Raw genomic sequence first — 22,605 nt, 5'->3', positions numbered from 1 at the left:
TACAAATATTGCACTTTGCCCTAAGTGCACCAATGCTAAGTAAGAAATACGGTGCGTTTGGGGGTAAAATGTCGTATGTATGTCGTAGTACATGCCAGGTTAAATCAACAAATTGAGTAAAGAATATATAAATGTTGCATCATATTATCATTGTGTAATACAAAGGACAAGGTTTACATTGCACCACCCCCCAGCAATTTCTACAAAATTACTATTGAAGAATATCATTTTTTTCTTCACTTTTTTCCCTCTGAGACTGTGTAGAACTCAATGTATCATCTAATTTAAATTTCTTTAGATATAAACGAGTGTGGGAGTACCCCCTGTCAAAACGGAGCTACCTGTCAGGATGGAATCAATGGATACACCTGTGATTGTGCAGCAGGCTATACCGGATCACAATGCGCATCAAGTAAGAACAAAACTTTGCAGCAGATCATACGAAACATCGAATTCCCATTTTAATTTTACATAAATTAACTTTACATAAATTAAATTAAATTTACATTAATTAAAACCCTTGTCTCAGTCAATTATCCAAACCGTTTTTATAGACCCGATGGCAAGAAATTTGAAATAGCGTTTTTGTATTAGAGTATATTTCATTGGTGTGATTCCTTGTGCAACCTGTCTGTCCAGCAAGAGATAAAAAGTAATGTTAAGATCCCATTCATCATCTATTTCAGATATCAACGAATGTGCAAGTACCCCCTGTCAAAACGGAGCGACCTGTATGGATGAAGTCAATGGTTACAGCTGTGATTGTATAGCTGGTTATACTGGTTCACATTGCGCATCAAGTAAGTAATTTAACCAGATTTGTCATCAAGTCATATCTATTAGAGATATTTTATTGATGATTTCACATAATTTATCCACATTCACAGTCACACCAAGGAACCATTTTATAGGCCCGATGGTATGAAGACAACATTTACAGCAGACTGCAAGTATATTTTACTTTTGCGGTGCTTGATATTATCATAAGAATAGCTCGTATAGAGGATTGTGTTGTGTGTGGGGTCGGTTTGCCTGATTTGTTTGACCCTTTTTTCCTGTATTTTATTTTGTAGTTTTTATTTACCTTGACTGGAAAACTTTTTAATTGTGTAATCTCATTTATTAGAATATGTTTAATCGGGTTTCTATACCCCTTTCTATGTTCCCACTTTTTTCAGATATCAATGAATGCGGCAGCAACCCTTGTCAAAATGGTGGCATTTGCATAGACTTAATCAATGAATATCGATGTGACTGCCTTAATGGCTTCAACGGATCTAATTGCCAATTTAGTAAGTTATGAATTTGGTATAATCGGATAGACTGTAAATTAAAGAAAACACCAGAAATATTTACCAAAACATGAATATATCAATAATGTAATTGAAATGAGGAATAAGCCCATTAAGAAGATGAGAAAACTCATCCACACCGTGCTTTGAAGCGATCATACGTAATATCGAATTCACATTTTAATTTTACGTAATATGTCCTTGTCTCAGTCACGCTTTCGAAACCTTTTATAGACCTGATGGCTTGAAATGACCTCATAGTTTTTAAGGGGGGTTAGAGTTCATTATATTGTTGTGATGCCTTGCGTGACTGGTCTGTCTATCAAGAGCTAGAAAGTCCATAGAGCTATTATAGCTCCATGGAAAACAGTGTTAAATTCCAGTTCGCCATCTATTTCAGATATCGACGAGTGTTCAAGTACTCCTTGTCAAAACGGAGCGACCTGTATGGATGAAGTCAATGGTTACAGCTGTGATTGTGTAGCTGGTTACACTGGATCGCATTGTGCATCAAGTAAGACCTTCGAAAATACGACGATTACAGCAGATTGCATATGTAATTGTTTTTGTTTGTGCTGCCTGATGTTATCAATATGCTGCTATGTTACGTGTTATTCTTGACATGACATATGAAACAGACGTGAATTTAGATTGTATAACATGTCCACGGTCATGACCTACGGTTTGATCTGGCCAACGGTTTGATCTGGTCATACACGTGCGCGAAGTGCATGTGTGTGCGTAGTGTACTGTGTTGTGGCTTTGGGTGGCTTTGCTGGGTTTTTTCGACCTTTTAAATCGGGGTTTATTCACCTTTCTCTGTTCCTACACTTTTCAGACATCAATGAATGCGGCAGTAACCCTTGTCAAAATGGAGGCATTTGCACAGACTTAATCAATGGATATCGATGTGACTGCCCCATTGGCTTCAACGGATCTAATTGTCAATCAAGTAAGTAAAAAAAAATGGTCTACATCGTCAGTGAATTGAACACAAAATGCCACAAATCTTTTTTTTTATTAACAGCATATAGTCAGTATTTAATCAAATTCATATAAGCAATGGATCTTCGCATTAAAAAAGATGAAAACTCGCTAAATAAAAATTGTGAAGTTACATCTTTCCGTTGGGTCCACTGTTGAAACCTCAACATGAATACCTTGAATTCCTAACAACCCCATTTCCAATCTACACTTGCGATTCCTGAAGTCGTAAATAATGATAATGGTTATGTTGGATTAGCTGTAATGTCTTAGGAATTTATATTATATTGATATCACACTCATTAATTATTTTGGTTGTTTATATAAATCATTGATTCTTCATAGATAATCTAATTATCAACTGAAAAACAAGATAATATTAATATATTCGTACAACAGAAAGGAACTACTGGTTGACCAAAGGAGCTCATTGATAAAAAATATATATCTTTCAGATATAGATGAATGTGCTCAGGACCCCTGTTCTAATGGAGCTTCGTGTACGGATGGAATAGGAGGATTTACTTGCACATGCGCATTAGGGTTTACAGGAATAACATGTGCAGAAGGTATATATAAAACTTGTGGCAACAATTTACTATTATTTGGAATATCAGATTTTAGTTTTTTATCACTAAATTTGCAATTTTGCCTTATTTCTGTGAAAGACTGTGGTTAGTCGATTGATCTTTGGACTTTGAAACAGAGGTTTTCGGGTTCAGATCTCGGTCATGGCTTGATTTTCTTCAGCAAGAAAACATATCCACATTGTATTGCATGATTTGACCCGGATGGGGTACATGGATACCCGTTAGGATAAAATACTTGAATGCACTGAGCGATGCTGATGAAGTTGGAACTCAAGCATGTCGAGTTAAAGGTGTTGATAGTTGCGTTTCGAATAGTTTGGCAAAAAGCCCTCTTTAAACCAAGTAATTATTATCATAATTATCATTGTCATTTTATTGTTATTGTTTATATTATTAGTATCATCATTATTATTATTATTTTATTATTATCATTTTTATTATTATTATCATTATTATTATTGTCATTATTATTATTATTATTATTATCATTATTATTATTATCAATCTTGAGATGCAACTGTGGATTTCAAGGAGAGCAAAGAATGCGACTAAAAAGAGTATATAAATGAGTGAATTCTTCTGTGATGGTAAAATACGAGCATGTTCAAACAATGCCAGTGCAATAACCAACGCTACTTCTGCGGATGAATATAAAGTACATTGTTGAAGATATCCAAAGTGAAACGCTTCTTGTTATTTTGTCTGAATGCTGTTATGAGGAACTTGAAGAAGGGGGGAAAAGATTTCAGGATTAACCCCATATATCTTTTATTGGGCTTTTCCCAATTGGGGCCGCATAAAAGTCACTACTATAGTATTCAACCATCCAGTGATAACTGGGAGCAATGCTCATCAGCCATTCAGAATCGAGGTTTCCATGAAAGTTACCTTTGGATGGCAAAGTTACCATAATGATAACTTTTACGCAAGGGGGCACTGGAATGGCAACCACCTGTAATTACCACGGTAGCATAGGGAATTTGCCAAACCTGTGTAGCATAATGCAAGAAAAGGAAGTTAAACAATGTACTAACGCTAAACAAATTATTACTCCATTAAAAGCTGCAGTCTTGAGAAAATATCAACTTGCTTTATATTTTTCATTTCACATGTTGAGAGTGATTTAAACTAAAAATGTATATCAATTTTATTCAGATATAAACGAGTGTGGGAGTAACCCCTGTCATAACGGAGCAACCTGCCAGGATGAAATCAACGGTTACAGCTGTGATTGCTTACCAGGATATACCGGATCACAATGCGCTTCAAGTGAGTAGAACAAATTTCATTCATTATATCACCTTATTTGCTTGTGAATTTACCTAATTTGGTTGTCACACTTACAAAGCCAACTCAAACCAGACGGACTGTAGTTAAATAGGAATATCATATTTGTTTCCATATGTGTGGACTCCATATAATATACTTGTTATCATATAAAACTAAAACAGTTATAAAGGTAAGTGAATTCTTCAATCTGATTGACTGATGTTACGTGTGTTATTGCAACAGGGGCGTGTTTCACAAAGACTTAAGTATGACTTAGAGTCGCACTTAAATGTCTAGTTGCGCGCAGTATAAAAGGCATGACACCATTGGTCAGATCATGCCAAGATGACGCGCACTACTGCGTATTGATCAATAAGATTGCGCGTTGCATATCATGTACGCGTCGAGATTTAAGTGCGACCTAAGTCATACTTAAATCTTTGTGAAACACCCCCCTGGTCTTTAGGAAACGGGGCTTCCGGTTGTAATCTTGAAAAGTGACAATGTCGTGGAAGATCCCATACAAAGATCCCATTTTCTATTTTCGTTTTAGATATCTAAAGTGTAAAGTAGTACCCCTTGGCCATTATCCTAATGCTTAATTTAAAAAATCTTTGTCTTTTGGTTGATAATATACAGTATGTCATGTGGTGTTCTCTTCCCCTGAGACCCTGAAAAAATATATATTCCATAAGGTATTCAAGTATCGGATGATGATTCTTGTTCATTCAGACTGTCACAATTAATCCGTTTTTATTCTCTTTTAATTCAATTTCAATTCAATTCGTTTTTTTTCAATTCCAATAAAAAATATATACAGATAAATGCATGTAAGCATAACAGATTGTAAAACAAACAAAAAAACATTATAAAGATATACATGTAAACATGCTTATGTTATGGTCAGTTCCCCCATGTCTGCGCGGTCTCCCAAGTCTGCGCACCCGCGTATCTGCGATATTCAAGTAAAAGAAGATACGCAACGAACACGAACTTTACACATGCAATACATAGACAGGTATTCATTAAAAAATCCGACTCAAAATGGTGGAAAAATAATGAATTCAGGGCATTTCATGTGACAGCCTCAAAATGCAGCCTTTCTCATCAAAATCCCCGAATCGTGTGCAAAGTGAATGAGTGCGCAGACATGGGGTACCATTTTTTTTTCAATTTGAAAATGACTGCCCGAGGTTTTTTCCAAGAAAATCATATATTTCTTTCACATTTTTTATGAGATATTTGGTACACTAACTCATTATAATGTAAGGAACATTATCAACTGAAAGATTTTGTGAAATAAGAAGAAATTCATGTTAAATCTTAACTCAAATTGTTAGGTGCGCAGACTTGGGGCCCACCATCATAAATAAAGTGATACAGAGATATCAAGAAAAGGATGGAATTGAGGAATACTGCAAAAAAAAACATTAAGTTTTTGTCGAGGCAGTAATCCAACGAGAGAAAGTCATAGAATTGAAGAATCAAAACATGTTTTAGAAAGGAAAATGAGAAGAAAATTGAAATACATTAAGAGACATAAATAAATACATTCAAATACAAATACAACACAAAATACAATGCAAGGAATTTGGTCAAATTATCAATAATTCATATCATGAGATAAAAGATATAATTTGAGTCTTCGTTTGAATACATTTGGAGAAGGGGAAACAAGAATGGATGAGGGAAGGGAGTTCCAGAAAGATGGGCCTGAGTACCGTATGGATTGTAACATGAACTCTTTATTGACTTTACCAACATGGAATTTAGAAGAACTTCTTGTATTATAAGAGTGAATACTGCTATTAAGAGAAAACATGTTATTCAATGCACGTGGAAGGATTTGTTTATGATATTTAAACATCAAAATCATTGTGCAATATTTATTGAGTTGGTATATGTTCAAAACGTTTAGAGATATAAAAATGGGTTTTGATGGGGCTCTAAATTCTGCATGGGTACATATTCTTAAGACTCTCTTTTGTAATTTATAGATGCCCTGTAGACGTGATTTATAAGTATTGCCCCAAACACTATTGCAATAAGTTAAGTGGGGGAGGATAAGAGTATTATATAATAATTTCATAATAGTTTGGGGTAAAATATGACGTAATTTACTAAGAATGCCAGTGATTTTAGAAATTTTACATGAGATAGATTGTATATGATGTATCCAAGTAACATGTTGGTCGATGGTGCAACCTAAAAACTGGACCACGTCAAGTCTGTTTAAAACTGATTGTTTTAATCTTACTGTAAAATTTTCATTCAATTCATTGGGTAAAGCTTTTTGTTTATTATGGAAATATATATGATTAGACTTCTCAACATTGATAACTAACCTGTTGTTGTCAAACCATTTACTAACATTATTGAGTTCAGTTGATATTATATTGGATAATTCAACAATATTTTTATGAGATATTAACAAAGTAGTATCGTCAGCAAATAATATGAACTTAAAAACATTAGAACAATAACAGAAATCATTAACATAGATAATATAGAGAAGCGGGCCAAGGATTGAGCCTTGAGGAATACCGCAACAAATGGGGAGTGGGTCAGAAAGTGTTTTATTGAAAGATACATATTGTAATCTATCTGAAAGATAATTTTTTAACCATAGTAAGGGAACACCACGGATCCCATACATATATAACTTTTTTATTAAAATATCGTGGTCTATTGAGTCAAAGGCTTTAGATAAGTCTACAAAGATTCCAATCGTATGTAATTTTTTATTTAAAGAAGAAATAATTGTATCATGTAAGTCAATTAGAGCCATTTCAGTTGAAATATTCTTTTGAAAACCATATTGACATGGACTGATAATATCGTTTATACACAAGTAATCATAAATACGGGTATAAACAACTTTTTCTAATATCTTGGAGAAAAAGGGCAATATTGAAATAGGACGGTAGTTTGAGATATCATGTTTGTCATTTTTTTATGAATCGGAACAACTTTAGCAACTTTTAATTTAGATGGAACTATTCCCGATGTAATAGATAAATTTAAAATATAAGTGATAGGAGTTACAATAGTATAAATAATAGCTTTAATGACTTTGCCATTTAAATCATCAATACCAGACGAACTCGAGGATTTGAGAGATTTAACAATGTTTAACACTTCATTTTCATCAACAGGTTTTAAAAAGAGTGATCTCTCAGGTATTTTGTGCAACATGTATTGTTCAAAATCAAAAGAATTATCCTCAATCGGTAATTTTTTACCAAGGTTCACAAATAAATCATTAAAGGAATTTGCAATAGCTCTATTATCTTCAATTTTGTCACCATTTACAATCATATACGTTGGTAAAGTTGTATTCTTATTTCCTATCAAGTCTTTTATAATGTTCCAGGTATTCTTAAGGTTATTTTTGTTAACTAGAAATTTGTTATAATAATAATCTTTTCGAGCCTTCCGCAATAATTTGTTTACTATATTGCGTGTATTTCTATGTGATTTTTTGTTTGCTATAATAGGATTTTTGCAATATTTTTTGTATAACCTATGTTTTTTACGTATTAGTTTGACTAATTCCATCGTTAACCAAGGCTTTTTACACCTATTGTGAGTTTTTTTTACTGTCCTTATCAAATTTTTGTCATAAATAGTTTTAAGAGTGTCACTGAAAATATTATAAGCATCATCAACATGATCATTTTGTAAGATATTATTCCAATTTGTATTTACTAGATCATCCTTTAAAGCTTGTAATGTGTCATCATTTATTTTGCGATAAGTAAAAGAATCAAGCTTTGGAAAATTTGTGTGATATGTTACTTGAAATATTGGAAAGTGATCAGTAGCATCACAATAAAGAATCCCAGGAGTTATAGATGCACATATATTATTGGTATAAATATTATCAATTAATGATGCAGAGATTTTGGTAACCCTTGTAGGTTGATCAATAAGGGGTAAAAAAGAATGAGAAAATATCATGTTTGTGAAATCACTAACATTATTTTGGAGTATTTTCAAATGATCAATATTGAAGTCACCCATGATATAAGTCAATTTATTTTCGTTTAAAAGCCTTGAGAGTGAATCATCCAATATATCAGTAAACGATTTAATATTAGATGTTGGTTTTCTATAAACTGCACCAACTATAACTGGTTTGTGTTTGTTATGATTTATTTCAATGAAAATTGATTCATAATCATTCGATTTGGGCATGATGTCATATCTGACTTTATAATGAATAGAGTTCAATATTAACATGCCAACACCACCACCTCTTCCAGATTGACGATCAGAATGAATGAATGTATAACTACATTTAGTAAATAGAATGGGGGTATTAATATTAATCCATGTTTCTGAAAAACCATATATTGTAAATGTGAAATCAAGATTATCTAAATATGCACTAATGTAATCAAAGTTTTTACTAAGGCTCCTTGAATTAAAGTGGATAAAGCTAAAGCAGTTATTTACATTTGACTTTCCGATTTTGTTAATAAATTCATCCTCTAAATAATATTCACATTTGTTAACTGAATCAGTAATAAATTCATTATCATTTGTATGGCAAGAATTGGCAATATTTGAGTCACTTTCACTATTTACAACCTGTACATGTACATTATTACTTAAAGAAGTTAATGCATTAAATTGTTCACTGTTTCTTGGTTCTTGAGAGGAAAAAAATACATCAATAAACTCATTATCAGAAATATCATGAAATGGAAGTATGTCAGATATACATTTGTTACATGTTTGTAAGGTACACAGACATGTTCTGAAGGTTCTATCACTATGATTAACCGTTTCCATACATCAATATAATCATTGTTTTGTAAGTAATAATAAATAGACTACTACGTAATAAGATCAAAATCCTCCTGAAATAAATTACAAGTTTAGAAAGATAAATTATGAAAAATATGATTTGTGTTACATCAAGAATGAAAATACTATGAAAAAAAGTCCAGCAATATGCAAAGTACGAGAAAAGACATATATTACAACATTGCTTCACCTTTTCAGATATTGACGAATGCGCCAGTAATCCTTGTGAGAATGGAGCTTGCACTGATGAAATCAATGGATATCGATGTGATTGCCTGAATGGCTTCGGTGGGCCGAATTGTGAATCAAGTAAGCTAATAGCTCAATGGTTCATCTTTATATAACATGAATTCAGCAGCTACAGCCTTTGCTAAAAGATGGAAATTATATTTTGTCTTAAAATGCGTCCTAACAAACTACATAATGGACCATTTTGCATTGCATATTACATTGAATGGATAAAATTAACATATGGGGTACCTCTATTTTTGAGGAGCCCACATTGTACAAGCATTGCTTTTTAGTGGGTCCCTCCATTTCCATCTTAATTTAATTTCTATTGAAAAATAGTATACTTATTTAAAACCTCCAATGTGTTGCCCAAATCGTGTAAGTTTTTTTCACAACATGTGTATTATTATTTTTGTTTCTTTGCAATGGATACAAATACTTATTTTTATATATATGGTATACAATATTTTTTTGTTTGATGGAAGTGAAATAAATAAAATTGAATTGAAATTGAATTGAATTGAAAAAACGACAATAGTGAATAAACGTTATAAGATATATTAAATAAGGGGCTCCTGATATTACTACTGGGGCACCAATAGGTAGCTATACATGTATTCGGAACTGTACGTAATCGTGATATCTAAGGTTTAAGAATAGGTTGAGGATTGCATTGGTAGGCTTAATTTCATTTGTGAAGTTGTATGCGCCTTATGTGGCGACCCCTGTTTTTTGCTCTATCATATTTGTTGTATTTGCACTATCATGTTGTATATGTGAGTTTTGAGTGATTCATCTGGACTGGTACATGGACAGTGGAGGACCTTTTTCAACTTGTTTTGGAAACTCTACTGCCAGGAAGTTTGGAAACCAGATTCTTCAGATTTCAGTTGCTGTCATTCCAGCATTTCTCCCATGTCCCACATGTCCTTGTTCATGTAATGTATTTGATTGAGTTCAGTGCCTTCTGATGTTTGCAATGCATGAACAGTCAAGTTCGAAGTGGATACAATGGGATGTTTTAAGAATGCTATTGTGTGTTGCTACAAGTAGTCTGTTGTGTTAGCACCTCCACTACAAAAGCACTGTGACTGAATGAAATTTGCCCTTCTGTGTTATGCCTTGTATTAGGTATAGTGCAAATGAACTGGAGTAAATATGGAAATAGATGGGATCCCTCCAGCGGAAATTGTTTTGTTCTTCTCATGGAATGATCAGGAAATTGGGAATACATAGACGCCGACATGGTCACAGAGGATGCAGGGGCGGAAAGAAAATAGCTTTGACTGAACCATCAGTTATATGTAATTCTGATTCTGAGCTTGCTAGGTTTAAACTTGGACTGATTAATTGCTGGTCAGCAAGTAATAACTCAGATTTGATCAAAGATCACATGAGCCTGTTACTGCTTCTAGGATAACTCCTGCTGGTTACAGACCGCTACATTTCCCCAGAAGCATCGCGGGAGTGGAGGTGTAGGCATTCTCTAGAAAACTTGCCTTTGTGTGAAAGTCTGCTAAACCACTTTCCAATCAAACTCTTTTGAGTTCCTTTAAACTGATCTTACCTAAGGAGTTGCAAGGATTAAAGTTCCCAGGTAACAATACAGCGTGGGACCAACGTTGTCTCAACGTTGGCAGGCAATGTTGCATTGATAGAAGTGCACGCGAATGCATCGTCAGACCAACAACGTTTCCAACGTCGGTTCAACATAGTCCAGCAACAATAATCCAATGTTGACTGGTAATGTTGATATTTCTCGTCTAACTAACTGCCTGGCAGATATCCGGTCATGGATGGTAATTAATTTTGAGAAGCTGAATCATTAAAAGGCTGAATATCTAGTCTTTTATTCACCACATATGCGAAACAAGATTGCCCCACAAAACCTTCAAGTTCGCAGTGTGTCCGTCCCTCCTTCAGAGAATGTCCGTAATCTGGGTGCCTGCTTCGACTAGTGTATTAAGATGGACAAGCATATTCCCAAGATATGCCAAGTGGCATACTACCATATAGACATATACATATCTGCAGCAGAATGCCTAATTCATTCCTTGATCACCTGTAAGATTGACTTCTGTAACAGTCTGCTGGCTGGTCTTCCTTCCATTATGCTGAACATACTCCTGAGCGTACTAAATGCTGCTGCTGCTACGACCACATCACCTTTGTTTTTGCGGAGTTGCACTGGTTACCAATTAAGTACAGGATCGAATTTAACATTCTTCTCCTAACTTTCAAATCTGTCCATTGTTTAGCTCCAGGTTTTGTGACTTCCCTAATAGAACAGCACCGTCTACGTCATGGCTTGCGCTCTTCTGGTACTGGTGTCACTCTTCATGTACCCTTCACACACTAGGGATATGGAGACCGTGCCTTTTCATCTATTGCTCTACGTCTCTGGAACTTCCTTCTTCATTCCGTGAAATTGACAACATTAAACTCTTCAAATAGTCTCTCAAAACCCACTTATTTCTGCAGATTTGTAATTAACCTAATTGGATGAGCCTATGAATGTTTATAACAGAAATATGGCGCAATAGAAATGATGTGGATCATCATCATCAAGTTTTAATCCTTTACTAAGTTTGTTTCAGGCTTTGTCTTCTGTGGTACAAAGAATTTTCTGCAAATGAAAATCAGTTATTAGAACGTTTTATCTTACTGATCATTTTTCATGTCATCATTTTATTCTTATGAATGATGATATCAATATCTCAACCAGTAACTTAGCTAGTCTACTTAAGTTAGTGGTTAAGATATTGATATCATCATACATGTCTGGCGATTACATACAAGTATTGTACTATGTAGCCGAAGAGGTTTTAATATGATTGGCAAAGACGGATACTGTAATGAAGCGAATTTATTTTTTCAAGATATAGACGAATGTTCTCACAACCCGTGCTTGAATGGAGCTACGTGTACGGATGGGATTGGAGGATTTACTTGCACATGCGCACTAGGATTTACAGGAACAACGTGTGAAGAAGGTAATCAGGGATACAGCATTCATAGATCAAATTGTGTGTTGGTCAATGGAGGTGCACATCTTAGTTGCACTTCGTTTGTTTCTTAAATTTACCAGGGAAAATAAAAAATATATATTTTCCCTGGTAATTTAATTGATAGACTGATTAGAAACATTAGTATTAAGCGCCCTACAAATGTTATCATTATTATCATTATTATTATTAGCAATTTCACTTTAAAGAAACATAGAAAAGTAAACAAATGACAGTAATGTAATAGGAAACTACGAGTTAGAACAACAATGGCCTGAATTCTTTCAGGCAAATAAGAACTTTTTTTTAATAATATCATATCACTCTTACCATTTTTATTAATTACCCTAGGAAGCTACGTATCTTATAACACCGCATTAAAAAGCTTAATATAAGTTACATTCATCTTTGAGTATTTCTTAACAATGCTTGAGGCCTGTCAATATCATACAACTATTTTAATGACAAATTGCTGAGATAAACTCAAAGGCCCGTATTCTGAAGTCAGACCATGGTCTAACTCTCTGAAAAAATAATTATGGGAAGTCAAAAAAGTTTTAGTTGTATGTTTCTTATGTTTGCTGTGCTCTTTCCTGATTCATCGATGCTGTAGACAGTCATCTATTCATACTTCGTAGATAATTATGGATGATTTGAGAGCCAAATGAGCTGAAATATGATACTGTTAGTGATTTATGTAGCAATTGGCTATCCATACTTGTACAACAACTTTATACCTGAGTTTAAGTTAAACCTGACTTCAGAATACGGGCCATAGGCTATAGATTGTGTTGATTTCGACACTTCAAGCCTCTTTTATATCTCTTTGTATACGCTTGAAATGTTATTAATCCATCACAGATGTCGATGAGTGTGCATCCAACCCATGTCAAAATGGCGGAACCTGCTTTGATGAAATCAATAGATATAGCTGTGAATGTCCGTCTGGTTATACTGGAATGGAATGCAATTCAGGTGAGAATGCTCTCAATAACTTTGGAAAACGGACATGCATAATGCAAAGAAAACGGTATCCTACATGAGTATTTAACTTACCGGCAGTGCCGAAGTACATTAATCTTCGAATAAAATGTTAATTAGAGGTTACTGCATTTATCTGTTTCATTAATCGCACTTGTAAGTCATAGATGCATTCATGGTAGTATCATTTTTTCATTATCCTCATGATCCTGGCTATTCATATTTCTTTCTCCTGAACGTTATTTTATTTAGGAGATAAAATAAAAAAATAATATACTCTTCAAGGCAAAGGGTAATATTTTGTAACATGAAGATACGTTCCATATATTTGGAGAAAAAAAACCTGAATAATCACCGGTTTTGGAAAATGATTTATGTGCAGATTTAAATGAATGCGAAAGTAATCCGTGTCTTAATGGGGGTACATGCGAGGACGGAGTCAATGGCTTCCAGTGTAGATGCTTGCAGGGATACTACGGCAACAATTGTGCTTCAGGTAATTAATATGGCAGTTCCTAGTTTGGTTGATTCGTGCGATAAATTAAAGGACGTGGTACGTGTTTGTCTACTGTATAGCGTCCTGTGATATTAAGTCATAAAACAAACCAAAAAAAAGTGGAAAAGGGATAAACCTAGGGGAAAGTGAAATTCTATAAAGAGAGACCATGTATGCAAGCTGGAGACCGTCAAAAACACGGATATACGTCGTGTCGTAATTCAATTTACTACACGACGTAAATAATTACGTAGTGTAGCAATTCGAATTACTACACGACGTAAATAATTACGTAGTGTAGTAATTCGAATTACTACACGACGTTATTCCGAATTACTGCCCAACGATTTAATGTCATGACGTTAAATGAATTTGTGTCGCTACATCAAATAATTAAGGTCGTGTAGTAATTCGAATTACTACACGACGTAAATAATTACGTAGTGTAGTAATTCCAATTACTACACTACCTAAATAATTACGTCGTGTAGTAAATAATTACTACACGACGTAATTCCGAATTACTGCTCAACGATTTAACGTCATGACGTTAAATGAATTAGTGTAGTGACGTTAAATCAACCAATGAGACCGTTCGTTATATGAGCGCAATGCGAAGAGCTGAGACTACAGAGTATTGTACAGGAACGTACCGGCAGGAAGTTAGTTGGATGTTCGACATTTGATATTCCGCTGTGAAGTTGGTTTGATATTCAGGTTCGATATTCAAACGCCTGTGAAGCTGGACCAATATTGCCACGGACCCGATCCGCATAGTACTGCCCCCCCCAAAAAAAAAATGTTCTACAACCGAGAACAATAGGAAATGATAAAAGGAAAGAAAGGAAAGAAAGATGAAAGATACGTTATTTTATGCATACCATGTCAAAATCAATCTCAAAGTTAAAGGTGTTTTTTTTTCTCGCTGGCTCGAGACTTATTACGAAGCAAATTTTTGCTGCATGCGCCATTGTGTGCCCCCTCTTTTTGTTCTTATCACGCATTGAGCTTCGCCCTAATGCTCGGGGCACAATCATAAAACATCATGTTCATACAATGATGACCCCTCCGTTCTCCCTTCTCTTTCTCTCCCGTTCCCCCTCCTTTTTTCCAATCTCCCCCTTTCGCTTCTCTCTCTCCTATTATGTATTCTCTCTTTCCTTGTTTGTTTTACTCTATCCACTGGCGGCACCAAGAGATTAGTCAGGAACGTGGTTCCCCATGCTTGAAATATTCCGTTTTGTTAATTTTAGCCCCCCGTTAATGTGCATGCACCGGGTAACCGAGTCAAGTTCTACAAGTTAGGGTAGGTGGTTACCCCGGATAGACCGTCGGGATATTCCTGGGGGCCCCTTGGAAAAAAAATAAACAAAATGCGATAAATAGCCCTTTATTCCTTTAATTTTGTTAATTTGAGCCCCCTAAATGTGCATGCACCAGGTCAAACTAGTGTTTATATGGTTGCCCGAGTCGATTTCTACAAGTTAAGATACGTGTTACCCCGGCTAGGCCGTCGGGGTATCCCTGGGGGCCCCTCGAAAAAAAAATTCTTGCCCTTTTATTCACTGACGTTTGTCCCCTAATTGTCCTCGTTCTTGGGCACGCCAGTGTTGTTATGGTTGCCCGAGACGTGCTGCACCTGTAAAACCCCTTAGCTTTCAAAACCCCTGAATATATTTGAATATCGAATGTTGGTCCAGCTTCACAGGCGTTTGAATATCGAACCTGAATATCAAACCAACTTCACAGTTTGAATATCAAATGTCGAACATCCAACTAACTTCCTGCCGGTACGTTCCTGTACAATACTCTGTAGTCTCAGCTCTTCGCATTGCGCTCATATAACGAACGGTCTCATTGGTTGATTTAACGTCACTACACTAATTCATTTAACGTCATGACGTTAAATCGTTGAGCAGTAATTCGGAATTACGTCGTGTAGTAATTATTTACTACACGACGTAATTATTTAGGTAGTGTAGTAATTGGAATTACTACACTACGTAATTATTTACGTCGTGTAGTAATTCGAATTACTACACGACCTTAATTATTTGATGTAGCGACACTAATTCATTTAACGTCATGACATTAAATCGTTGGGCAGTAATTCGGAATTACGTCGTGTAGTAATTCGAATTACTACACTACGTAATTATTTACGTCGTGTAGTAATTCGAATTGCTACACTACGTAATTATTTACGTCGTGTAGTAAATTGAATTACGACACGACGTATATCCGTGTTTTTGACGGTCTCCTGCTTCCATAAAGAGAGACCATGGAGGCCAGAACTGTATGATTTTTTTTTCTGAATTGATAGTGATTTCAGGCAAAAGTGTGTTTTTACATTAAGCATGGGAGGTACCTAAGATTTTTTTCTTCATTTCGGTCAGTCCCAAATGAGTGAAAGACACTCCGTTTTATTTAACATACTTTGATATTCAGTAAAACTTCTAAAAGAATTGGTATTCATTTTGTAGAACCATTTAGTGGCGGCCATGTGTAATTTAAGGTCTCCAATAAGGAAAGAGAAAAGTGAAAAGAGAAGGGAGGAAGGAGAGAATTTTTTTAAAAATTTACGTCTTAATCTACACCAGTCATTAAAAAAATGATGTCGCTTTAAGGTGGTCCTACCCCTGATAATAACATCCTGACACCGCTCTTGCTTTATGTCATTTTTTTTCTTGTCACTGTGCGTAGTTTCTAATGTCTGTACGTCATGGTCATGCTTGAATGGAGGAACCTGTCTGGGCCTGGTACCGGGATCTATGGAATACATCTGCACTTGCCCTGCGGGATATGTTGGAAATCGATGTGAATTTGGTAAGTGCATATGGATTTTTTATGGAATATAGTGTCTGTTTATCAATTTATTCATTCCTTTTTTATATTGATTTATTTATTCATGCATCTATTCATTTTGTTATTATTCATTTATTCTCCTTTTTTTTCTTTATTTCCATTTTAATTTCTCTAATATAATTGCTCTCTTATCTAGCCATTTTATCTTCCCTCAAAGATGTGGCAAAATTGGTATTCCGGGTTGTCACTGTCTTATTTTTCATAGATTTTCTCAATATTTTTCTCTCTCGATCGTGCGCATGAAAAGCTTGGCTTCATAAACACACTTTATCCCATAACATGTCAAACATGTGATGGGGCTCATCTCTTCTAGTATAATAACATCCCGGTACTACTCATGCAAGTACATAATTAAATTATTTAGATTATATATTAGTATACTAACAAGAAAATCTAATTCTTTTACGTGCCTTTATAGTGCGACAAAGGTATTTTTAATGTTTTTTTTTCTTGCAGAAATCAACGAATGTAGTAGTTTACCCTGTCAAAATGGAGGCACTTGCGTGGATGGTGTTAATTCATACCACTGTGATTGCAGACCGGGGTACACCGGTATCAACTGCAGAATAGGTAAAACTTTCAATGTTACACTACATCTCGCCGGAACTGATACGCATCATGTTACAGATTAAGTTGTTGAAGTAATGCGGTTATGCTGTTGGTGTTAGATGACGCCATATTTAATGCATTTATTGATCACCCACAGGATATTTCACTTAATTTCACAGAATTTGGATTATATCGTGTGCAGTTCATTATGTTCATTGTTTCTAAGCATAAATAGATTTAGTAATTTTTTTCCATACGAAATCATCCCCTTTACACTTGACTTTATTTCACTTAAAACACGCGTAAAACCCCAATACTTTCTTAACATCAACATCATGAAACCTTATGACACCTCAGGTAAACATAAGATGAGTTATACTATAAATGCACACATCAATCTTTTCAGTCAAGAAAAATATCAAATTTATTTATTTCACTTCCGTCAAACAAAAACAAATTGTATACCATATATAGACATAAATATTTGTATCCGTTGCAAAGGAACAAAAATAATAATACATATGTTGTGAAAAAAACACTGAGACAATCAGGCCCGTGATCGCAAGGTTTTTGTTATGAAAGCCCATGACTTTATTAAGATTTGCGCCTGATTTGCACCCCTTTTTGCTATATTTCAGTTGGGTATTGTAACATCTCAGGCATCTGGTACAATGAGTGTAACGATTATGTCAACATAACCCAGACAACATCCGGGTTACTCCTTGGTGAATACGTTGCAGATATCGAGGGTTCTATCAACAGTTGGCGTGAGTATCTCCTTGCTCTCTTCATGGACCTATAGGTCCATGCTATCTTCCACCTCTCTATCTCTACCCCCCCCCCCTCTCTCTCTCTCTGGGTTAATAACATATTTGTAAAGAACGAAGAGACGTCATTTCTATGTACCAAATGCCTTATGAAACGCGAAATGTGTTTGGTTTTGTTTTTAACGACAACAAAAAACATCTATATGTGTGTATCCCTCTCATGATAGTATGTTCGATTCAACACATACATGTATTTCATGATTTCCAGTGATAATAACTCAACTTCTATTTCATGACCTCTCTGCACGGTTCCTTTGTCCTCCAGCCAATGGAATACTCATAGGGTACTCATCTATCCAATGTCAGCTGCCTTCCTTCGGTTTTACGGTAGACCATGCAGGAGGTGAGAGGACCACGGCCTGGACTGGCCAGTGTCGACTGTGTGAGGAGGAGATACTTTATACGACCTGGACCTCGGTTAAGAAAGCAGATAGTTGCAGAGGGATTAAAAAATCATTCAAGTAAGTATTGCAGTTGGCGTGTATAGACAACCGATTTTATCCCCATTACTTGTTTGGTGACGTGTTAATGATGATGATGATGATGACGATGGTAATGATGATGTCGACGATGATTATGATGATTTTAATGTTCATGATGTCGATGATGATAATGATGATTTTGATGATAACGATATGGTAATGATGATGATGATAATGATAATCCGTGGGTATTTTTTTATAACGTTTTAATTTCTACAATTATAAGCACCTTCTCCTTCTCATTGTGTGTGTGTGTGTGTGTGTGTGTCGTTCAAGATCCTGCATGTGCAGAGATGACCAGACGGCTAGAATCTTGGATCCCGTCACAATTTCCTAGAAGAGATGATCACGTGTATAGATTCCGTATCTCGTCATGTCTTTACTGTTAAAGTATATGATCAGGGTCGCGTAACATAAAGCTTTATGATAAATCATGTGGCTGATATAGATATAAATATATATGTGTGTGTAGGTGCATGTGCGAAGTTGTGTGTGAGGGTTTGTGTGTGTATATACGATTGATTGTATTGGTGTAATCATTCTTAAGAATTAGGTCCACAATGCATCGCTGAGTATTATGTTAAGGGGCCTGGGGGGCCGTTTCATAAAGCTGTTCGTAAGTTAAGAGTGACTTTAAGAACGACTGGTGATCCTTACGCGCTAAACCATCGCCTATGGTGTATACTATTTACCAAAAGAAAGGATAGCCAGTCGTTCTTATCTAACGAACAGCTTTATGAAACACCCACCAGGTAATATCTTGAATAGTGTTGTCTGTATTTCTGTTGACGAAAGATGAGTGAACAAAATGACTAGACATGGATCTCGCCATGTATACCATGTCTACATGCTGTAGAAGAGGCGATAAGATGAGATCGAAGATCTTTTCATTTGATTATATAAATGATGTAGGCATGCTGACATCTGAGATCAACTCATCTGGTCAGCTTTCTGCAATGTATTGAAATAACAAGAAAGGGCTTGTCGGACGTTTCATCCTACAGGTCCCGTTTTATCCAAATCTTACCATATTAACAGTGCTTCACAGCCAGTTAAAATCAAAGAAGGTTGTCAGATCCGACTGACATGTTGATAAAATGCTCTCCTGACCATTGAATTTTGTCATCTGGGTCTCGTAACACAAAGGTTGGTGATTGATCGTGCGCTTGATTTTCAAGATTGATTGTACATTGTAGTCAATGCAATCAATGGTAGAAAATGTTCTACGATCATTGCTAAGCTTTTTGTTACGGGCCCCTGATCACTTTTTCTACATGGTTTTGGCATAAAAAGATGAATACCTGGTCATATGGGGGATATAAGCTTCCTGCTATGAATATTACTCTTGCGTCGTGAGAACTAAACATAAAACAATTTTCCAATATATTTCTCTTCAATTTCAGAACTGGGCTTGATAGATGGACGAGATATAAACAGAGTTTGGCACCGGCGAGGCAACCTTAACCCATTCTCTCCGGAAAACATGCTTGATGTACTAAAATCTTTTACGTGCTAAAATGTATATTATATGAGAAAATTAAGGATAGTTTAGAATGTTGTAGGAATATTTCTTCCATACTCATCTTTCTTCTTCTTTCCCCTTCCTTTCTTTCAACTCATTTTTATTACCTCACCTTTTCACTACTTAAAAGAAAATAAAGGGATTTTTTAACTGTATATTTTATTAAGAGAAGGTATTTAAAAGGAAATTCATGAATTTAGGTTTTTTTCTACTGTAGTTAACTTCCGCCCAACATCCCAGTGTGTTCATTTTGTTTTCGATGTATGAGGTGCTTATTTGTTTGAAAACAAGAGATTACCAAATGTGCAACAGAAAGCTTAAGATGCATTTTTTAAACAAATGACAATTTGCAGTTAACATGAACGTTCCAAGAAGAAACATTATATCATTGCTTTGATGCAAGACTTGTCAGAGTTCAATCCTAATCGAGTTTGAGCCGCAGCCGATTTTGCAATTTAAATTGTTTTTATTTCTACAGGGAGGCAGGGTAGAAATAGACTGGAGATTCGATATAAGTATTTATATGACACCTATATAAATCCTTGTCATTTGATTTGTTGTTTGATATCGATCATTCAGTCCGTTTTACAATGACGTCATCAACCATGAAATTTTGGATCCATACGATTTTGTCCATTGCACGCGCGCACCGAGACTGCAGGCACCACAAATAAAACCACCTGGCCTGTATTCTGAAGTCAGGCTTAATACAGACCATGAACTAACTGTGTGCTAAAATTATGGGAAGCAAAAAGTGTCAATTTTGTGTATTAAGTTGTACGTTTCTTATGTTTCCTGTGCTCTTTCCGATTCAATGATGTTAAAGGCAATCATCTATTTATACTTCCCAGACAATAATGAATGAATAGAGAGCCAAATGAGCTGAAATATATCTCTACTGTTAGTGATTAAAGGTCAAGTCCACCCCAGAAAAAATGTTGATTTGAATCAATATAGAAAAATCAGACAAGCACAATTCTGAAAATTTCATCAAAATCGGGTGTAAAATAAGAAGGTCATGACATTTCAAAGTTTCGCTTATTTTCATCAAAATACTTATATGAACGAGCCAGTTACATCCAAATGAGAGAGTTGATGATGTCACTCACTCACTATTTCTTTTGTTTTTTATTGTTTGATGTTGATTTGAATCAATATAGAAAAATCAGACAAGCACAATTCTGAAAATTTCATCAAAATCGGGTGTAAAATAAGAAGGTCATGACATTTCAAAGTTTCGCTTATTTTCATCAAAATACTTATATGAACGAGCCAGTTACATCCAAATGAGAGAGTTGATGATGTCACTCACTCACTATTTCTTTTGTTTTTTATTGTTTGAACGTTTCTTATGTTTCCTGTGCTCTTTCCGATTCAATGATGTTAAAGGCAATCATCTATTTATACTTCCCAGACAATAATGAATGAATAGAGAGCCAAATGAGCTGAAATATATCTCTACTGTTAGTGATTAAAGGTCAAGTCCACCCCAGAAAAAATGTTGATTTGAATCAATATAGAAAAATCAGACAAGCACAATTCTGAAAATTTCATCAAAATCGGGTGTAAAATAAGAAGGTCATGACATTTCAAAGTTTCGCTTATTTTCAACAAAATAGTTATATGAACGAGCCAGTTACATCCAAATGAGAGAGTTGATGATGTCACTCACTCACTATTTCTTTTGTTTTTTATTGTTTGAATTATACAATATTTTCAATTTTTACGAATTTGACGATTAGGACCTCCTTGCCTGAAGCACAAAATGTTAAAATAATGGAATTCCATGTGTTCAGGGAGGAATGAAACTTCATTCCACGTGACAATGACGAGAAAATGAAAATATTTCATATAATAAATTACAAAAGAAATAGTGAGTGAGTGATGTCATCAACTCTCATTTGGATGTAACTGGCTCGTTCATATAACTATTTTGTTGAAAATAAGCGAAACTTTAAAATGCCATAACTTTCTTATTTTACATCCGATTTTGATGAAATTTTCAGTGTTATGCTTGTTGAATTTTTCTCTTTTTATTCAAATCAAGTTTTTGTTGGGGTGGACTTGTCCTTTAAACAATTTGCTACCCATACTTAAACCACTGACAACTTTAACCTGAGTTTAAGATAAACCCGACTTCAGAATGCGGGCTAAGTTGTGTTTGCAGCGAGCATGTTGTATGTACGCGATAATCAACGGACCGAGCTTGAACTGCATGACCATATTTTTTCATCGAAATGTAAAAAATTCATATAATCTATATTTAGGTCTCAAAGAATGCTCTTTTCATTCGTGCAATGGACAAAATACTTCATGAATTGAAACATGAAATGAACGATCCCTTCAGCTCTGTTGCGCCTCGTTGAATGGAACACTTCATTTTCACCTCATGAACTATTCTGTCCATTGCATTCATAAACATTAATTATTTGTACACCATACCAATGTTCGGAACTTTGATCGATAAGATTTTATAAGTTCGAATGTTCATTTTAAATGCTATTACAGTTTCTCTGACATTCGGATAGCAGCAGATCGTGTATGTGTGCCAGGCTTAACGGTTCGTAGATACTCCATATCGAGCACTTTTTGATCATCATTATTTTATGAATAGATAATAATGTATTTAGTTAGGAACAAAAACATTCAATTAATGGATTGTAATATCTGAGGTGTAGGATTTTTTTACTTTCCAGTAAT

General features: G+C 35.0%; 1 protein-coding gene across 10 annotated transcripts in view; it reads left to right on the top strand.

Moving 5' to 3' along the window:
• The window catches only part of LOC121422786 (fibropellin-1-like), a 49,540-nt gene extending 29,682 nt beyond the window's left edge, over positions 1-19,858 (top strand). For 6 of the 10 annotated variants that reach the window (XM_041617985.1, XM_041617977.1, XM_041617979.1 and 3 more), the window contains 16 exons: positions 299-412; positions 687-800; positions 1,179-1,292; positions 1,693-1,806; positions 2,131-2,244; positions 2,732-2,845; positions 4,022-4,135; positions 9,146-9,256; positions 12,058-12,171; positions 13,045-13,158; positions 13,547-13,660; positions 16,364-16,486; positions 16,982-17,095; positions 17,713-17,841; positions 18,167-18,362; positions 19,787-19,858. In XM_041617985.1, coding sequence (XP_041473919.1) covers positions 299-412; positions 687-800; positions 1,179-1,292; positions 1,693-1,806; positions 2,131-2,244; positions 2,732-2,845; positions 4,022-4,135; positions 9,146-9,256; positions 12,058-12,171; positions 13,045-13,158; positions 13,547-13,660; positions 16,364-16,486; positions 16,982-17,095; positions 17,713-17,841; positions 18,167-18,362; positions 19,787-19,847 — 1,874 coding nt within the window. In that variant the 3' untranslated portion in view covers positions 19,848-19,858. The remainder of the gene's footprint in view (positions 1-298; positions 413-686; positions 801-1,178; positions 1,293-1,692; positions 1,807-2,130; positions 2,245-2,731; positions 2,846-4,021; positions 4,136-9,145; positions 9,257-12,057; positions 12,172-13,044; positions 13,159-13,546; positions 13,661-16,363; positions 16,487-16,981; positions 17,096-17,712; positions 17,842-18,166; positions 18,363-19,786) is intronic. The other 4 variants (XM_041617981.1, XM_041617976.1, XM_041617984.1 and 1 more) reach the window with 4 other exon arrangements.
• Positions 19,859-22,605: the final 2,747 nt, after the last annotated feature.

The sequence above is a fragment of the Lytechinus variegatus genome, chromosome 10, assembly GCF_018143015.1.
Source record: "Lytechinus variegatus isolate NC3 chromosome 10, Lvar_3.0, whole genome shotgun sequence".
Classification (NCBI taxonomy): Eukaryota; Metazoa; Echinodermata; class Echinoidea; order Temnopleuroida; family Toxopneustidae; genus Lytechinus; species Lytechinus variegatus.
The sequence above is the reverse complement of the archived record's forward strand: the minus strand, read 5'-3'. Positions and strand labels throughout refer to the sequence as shown.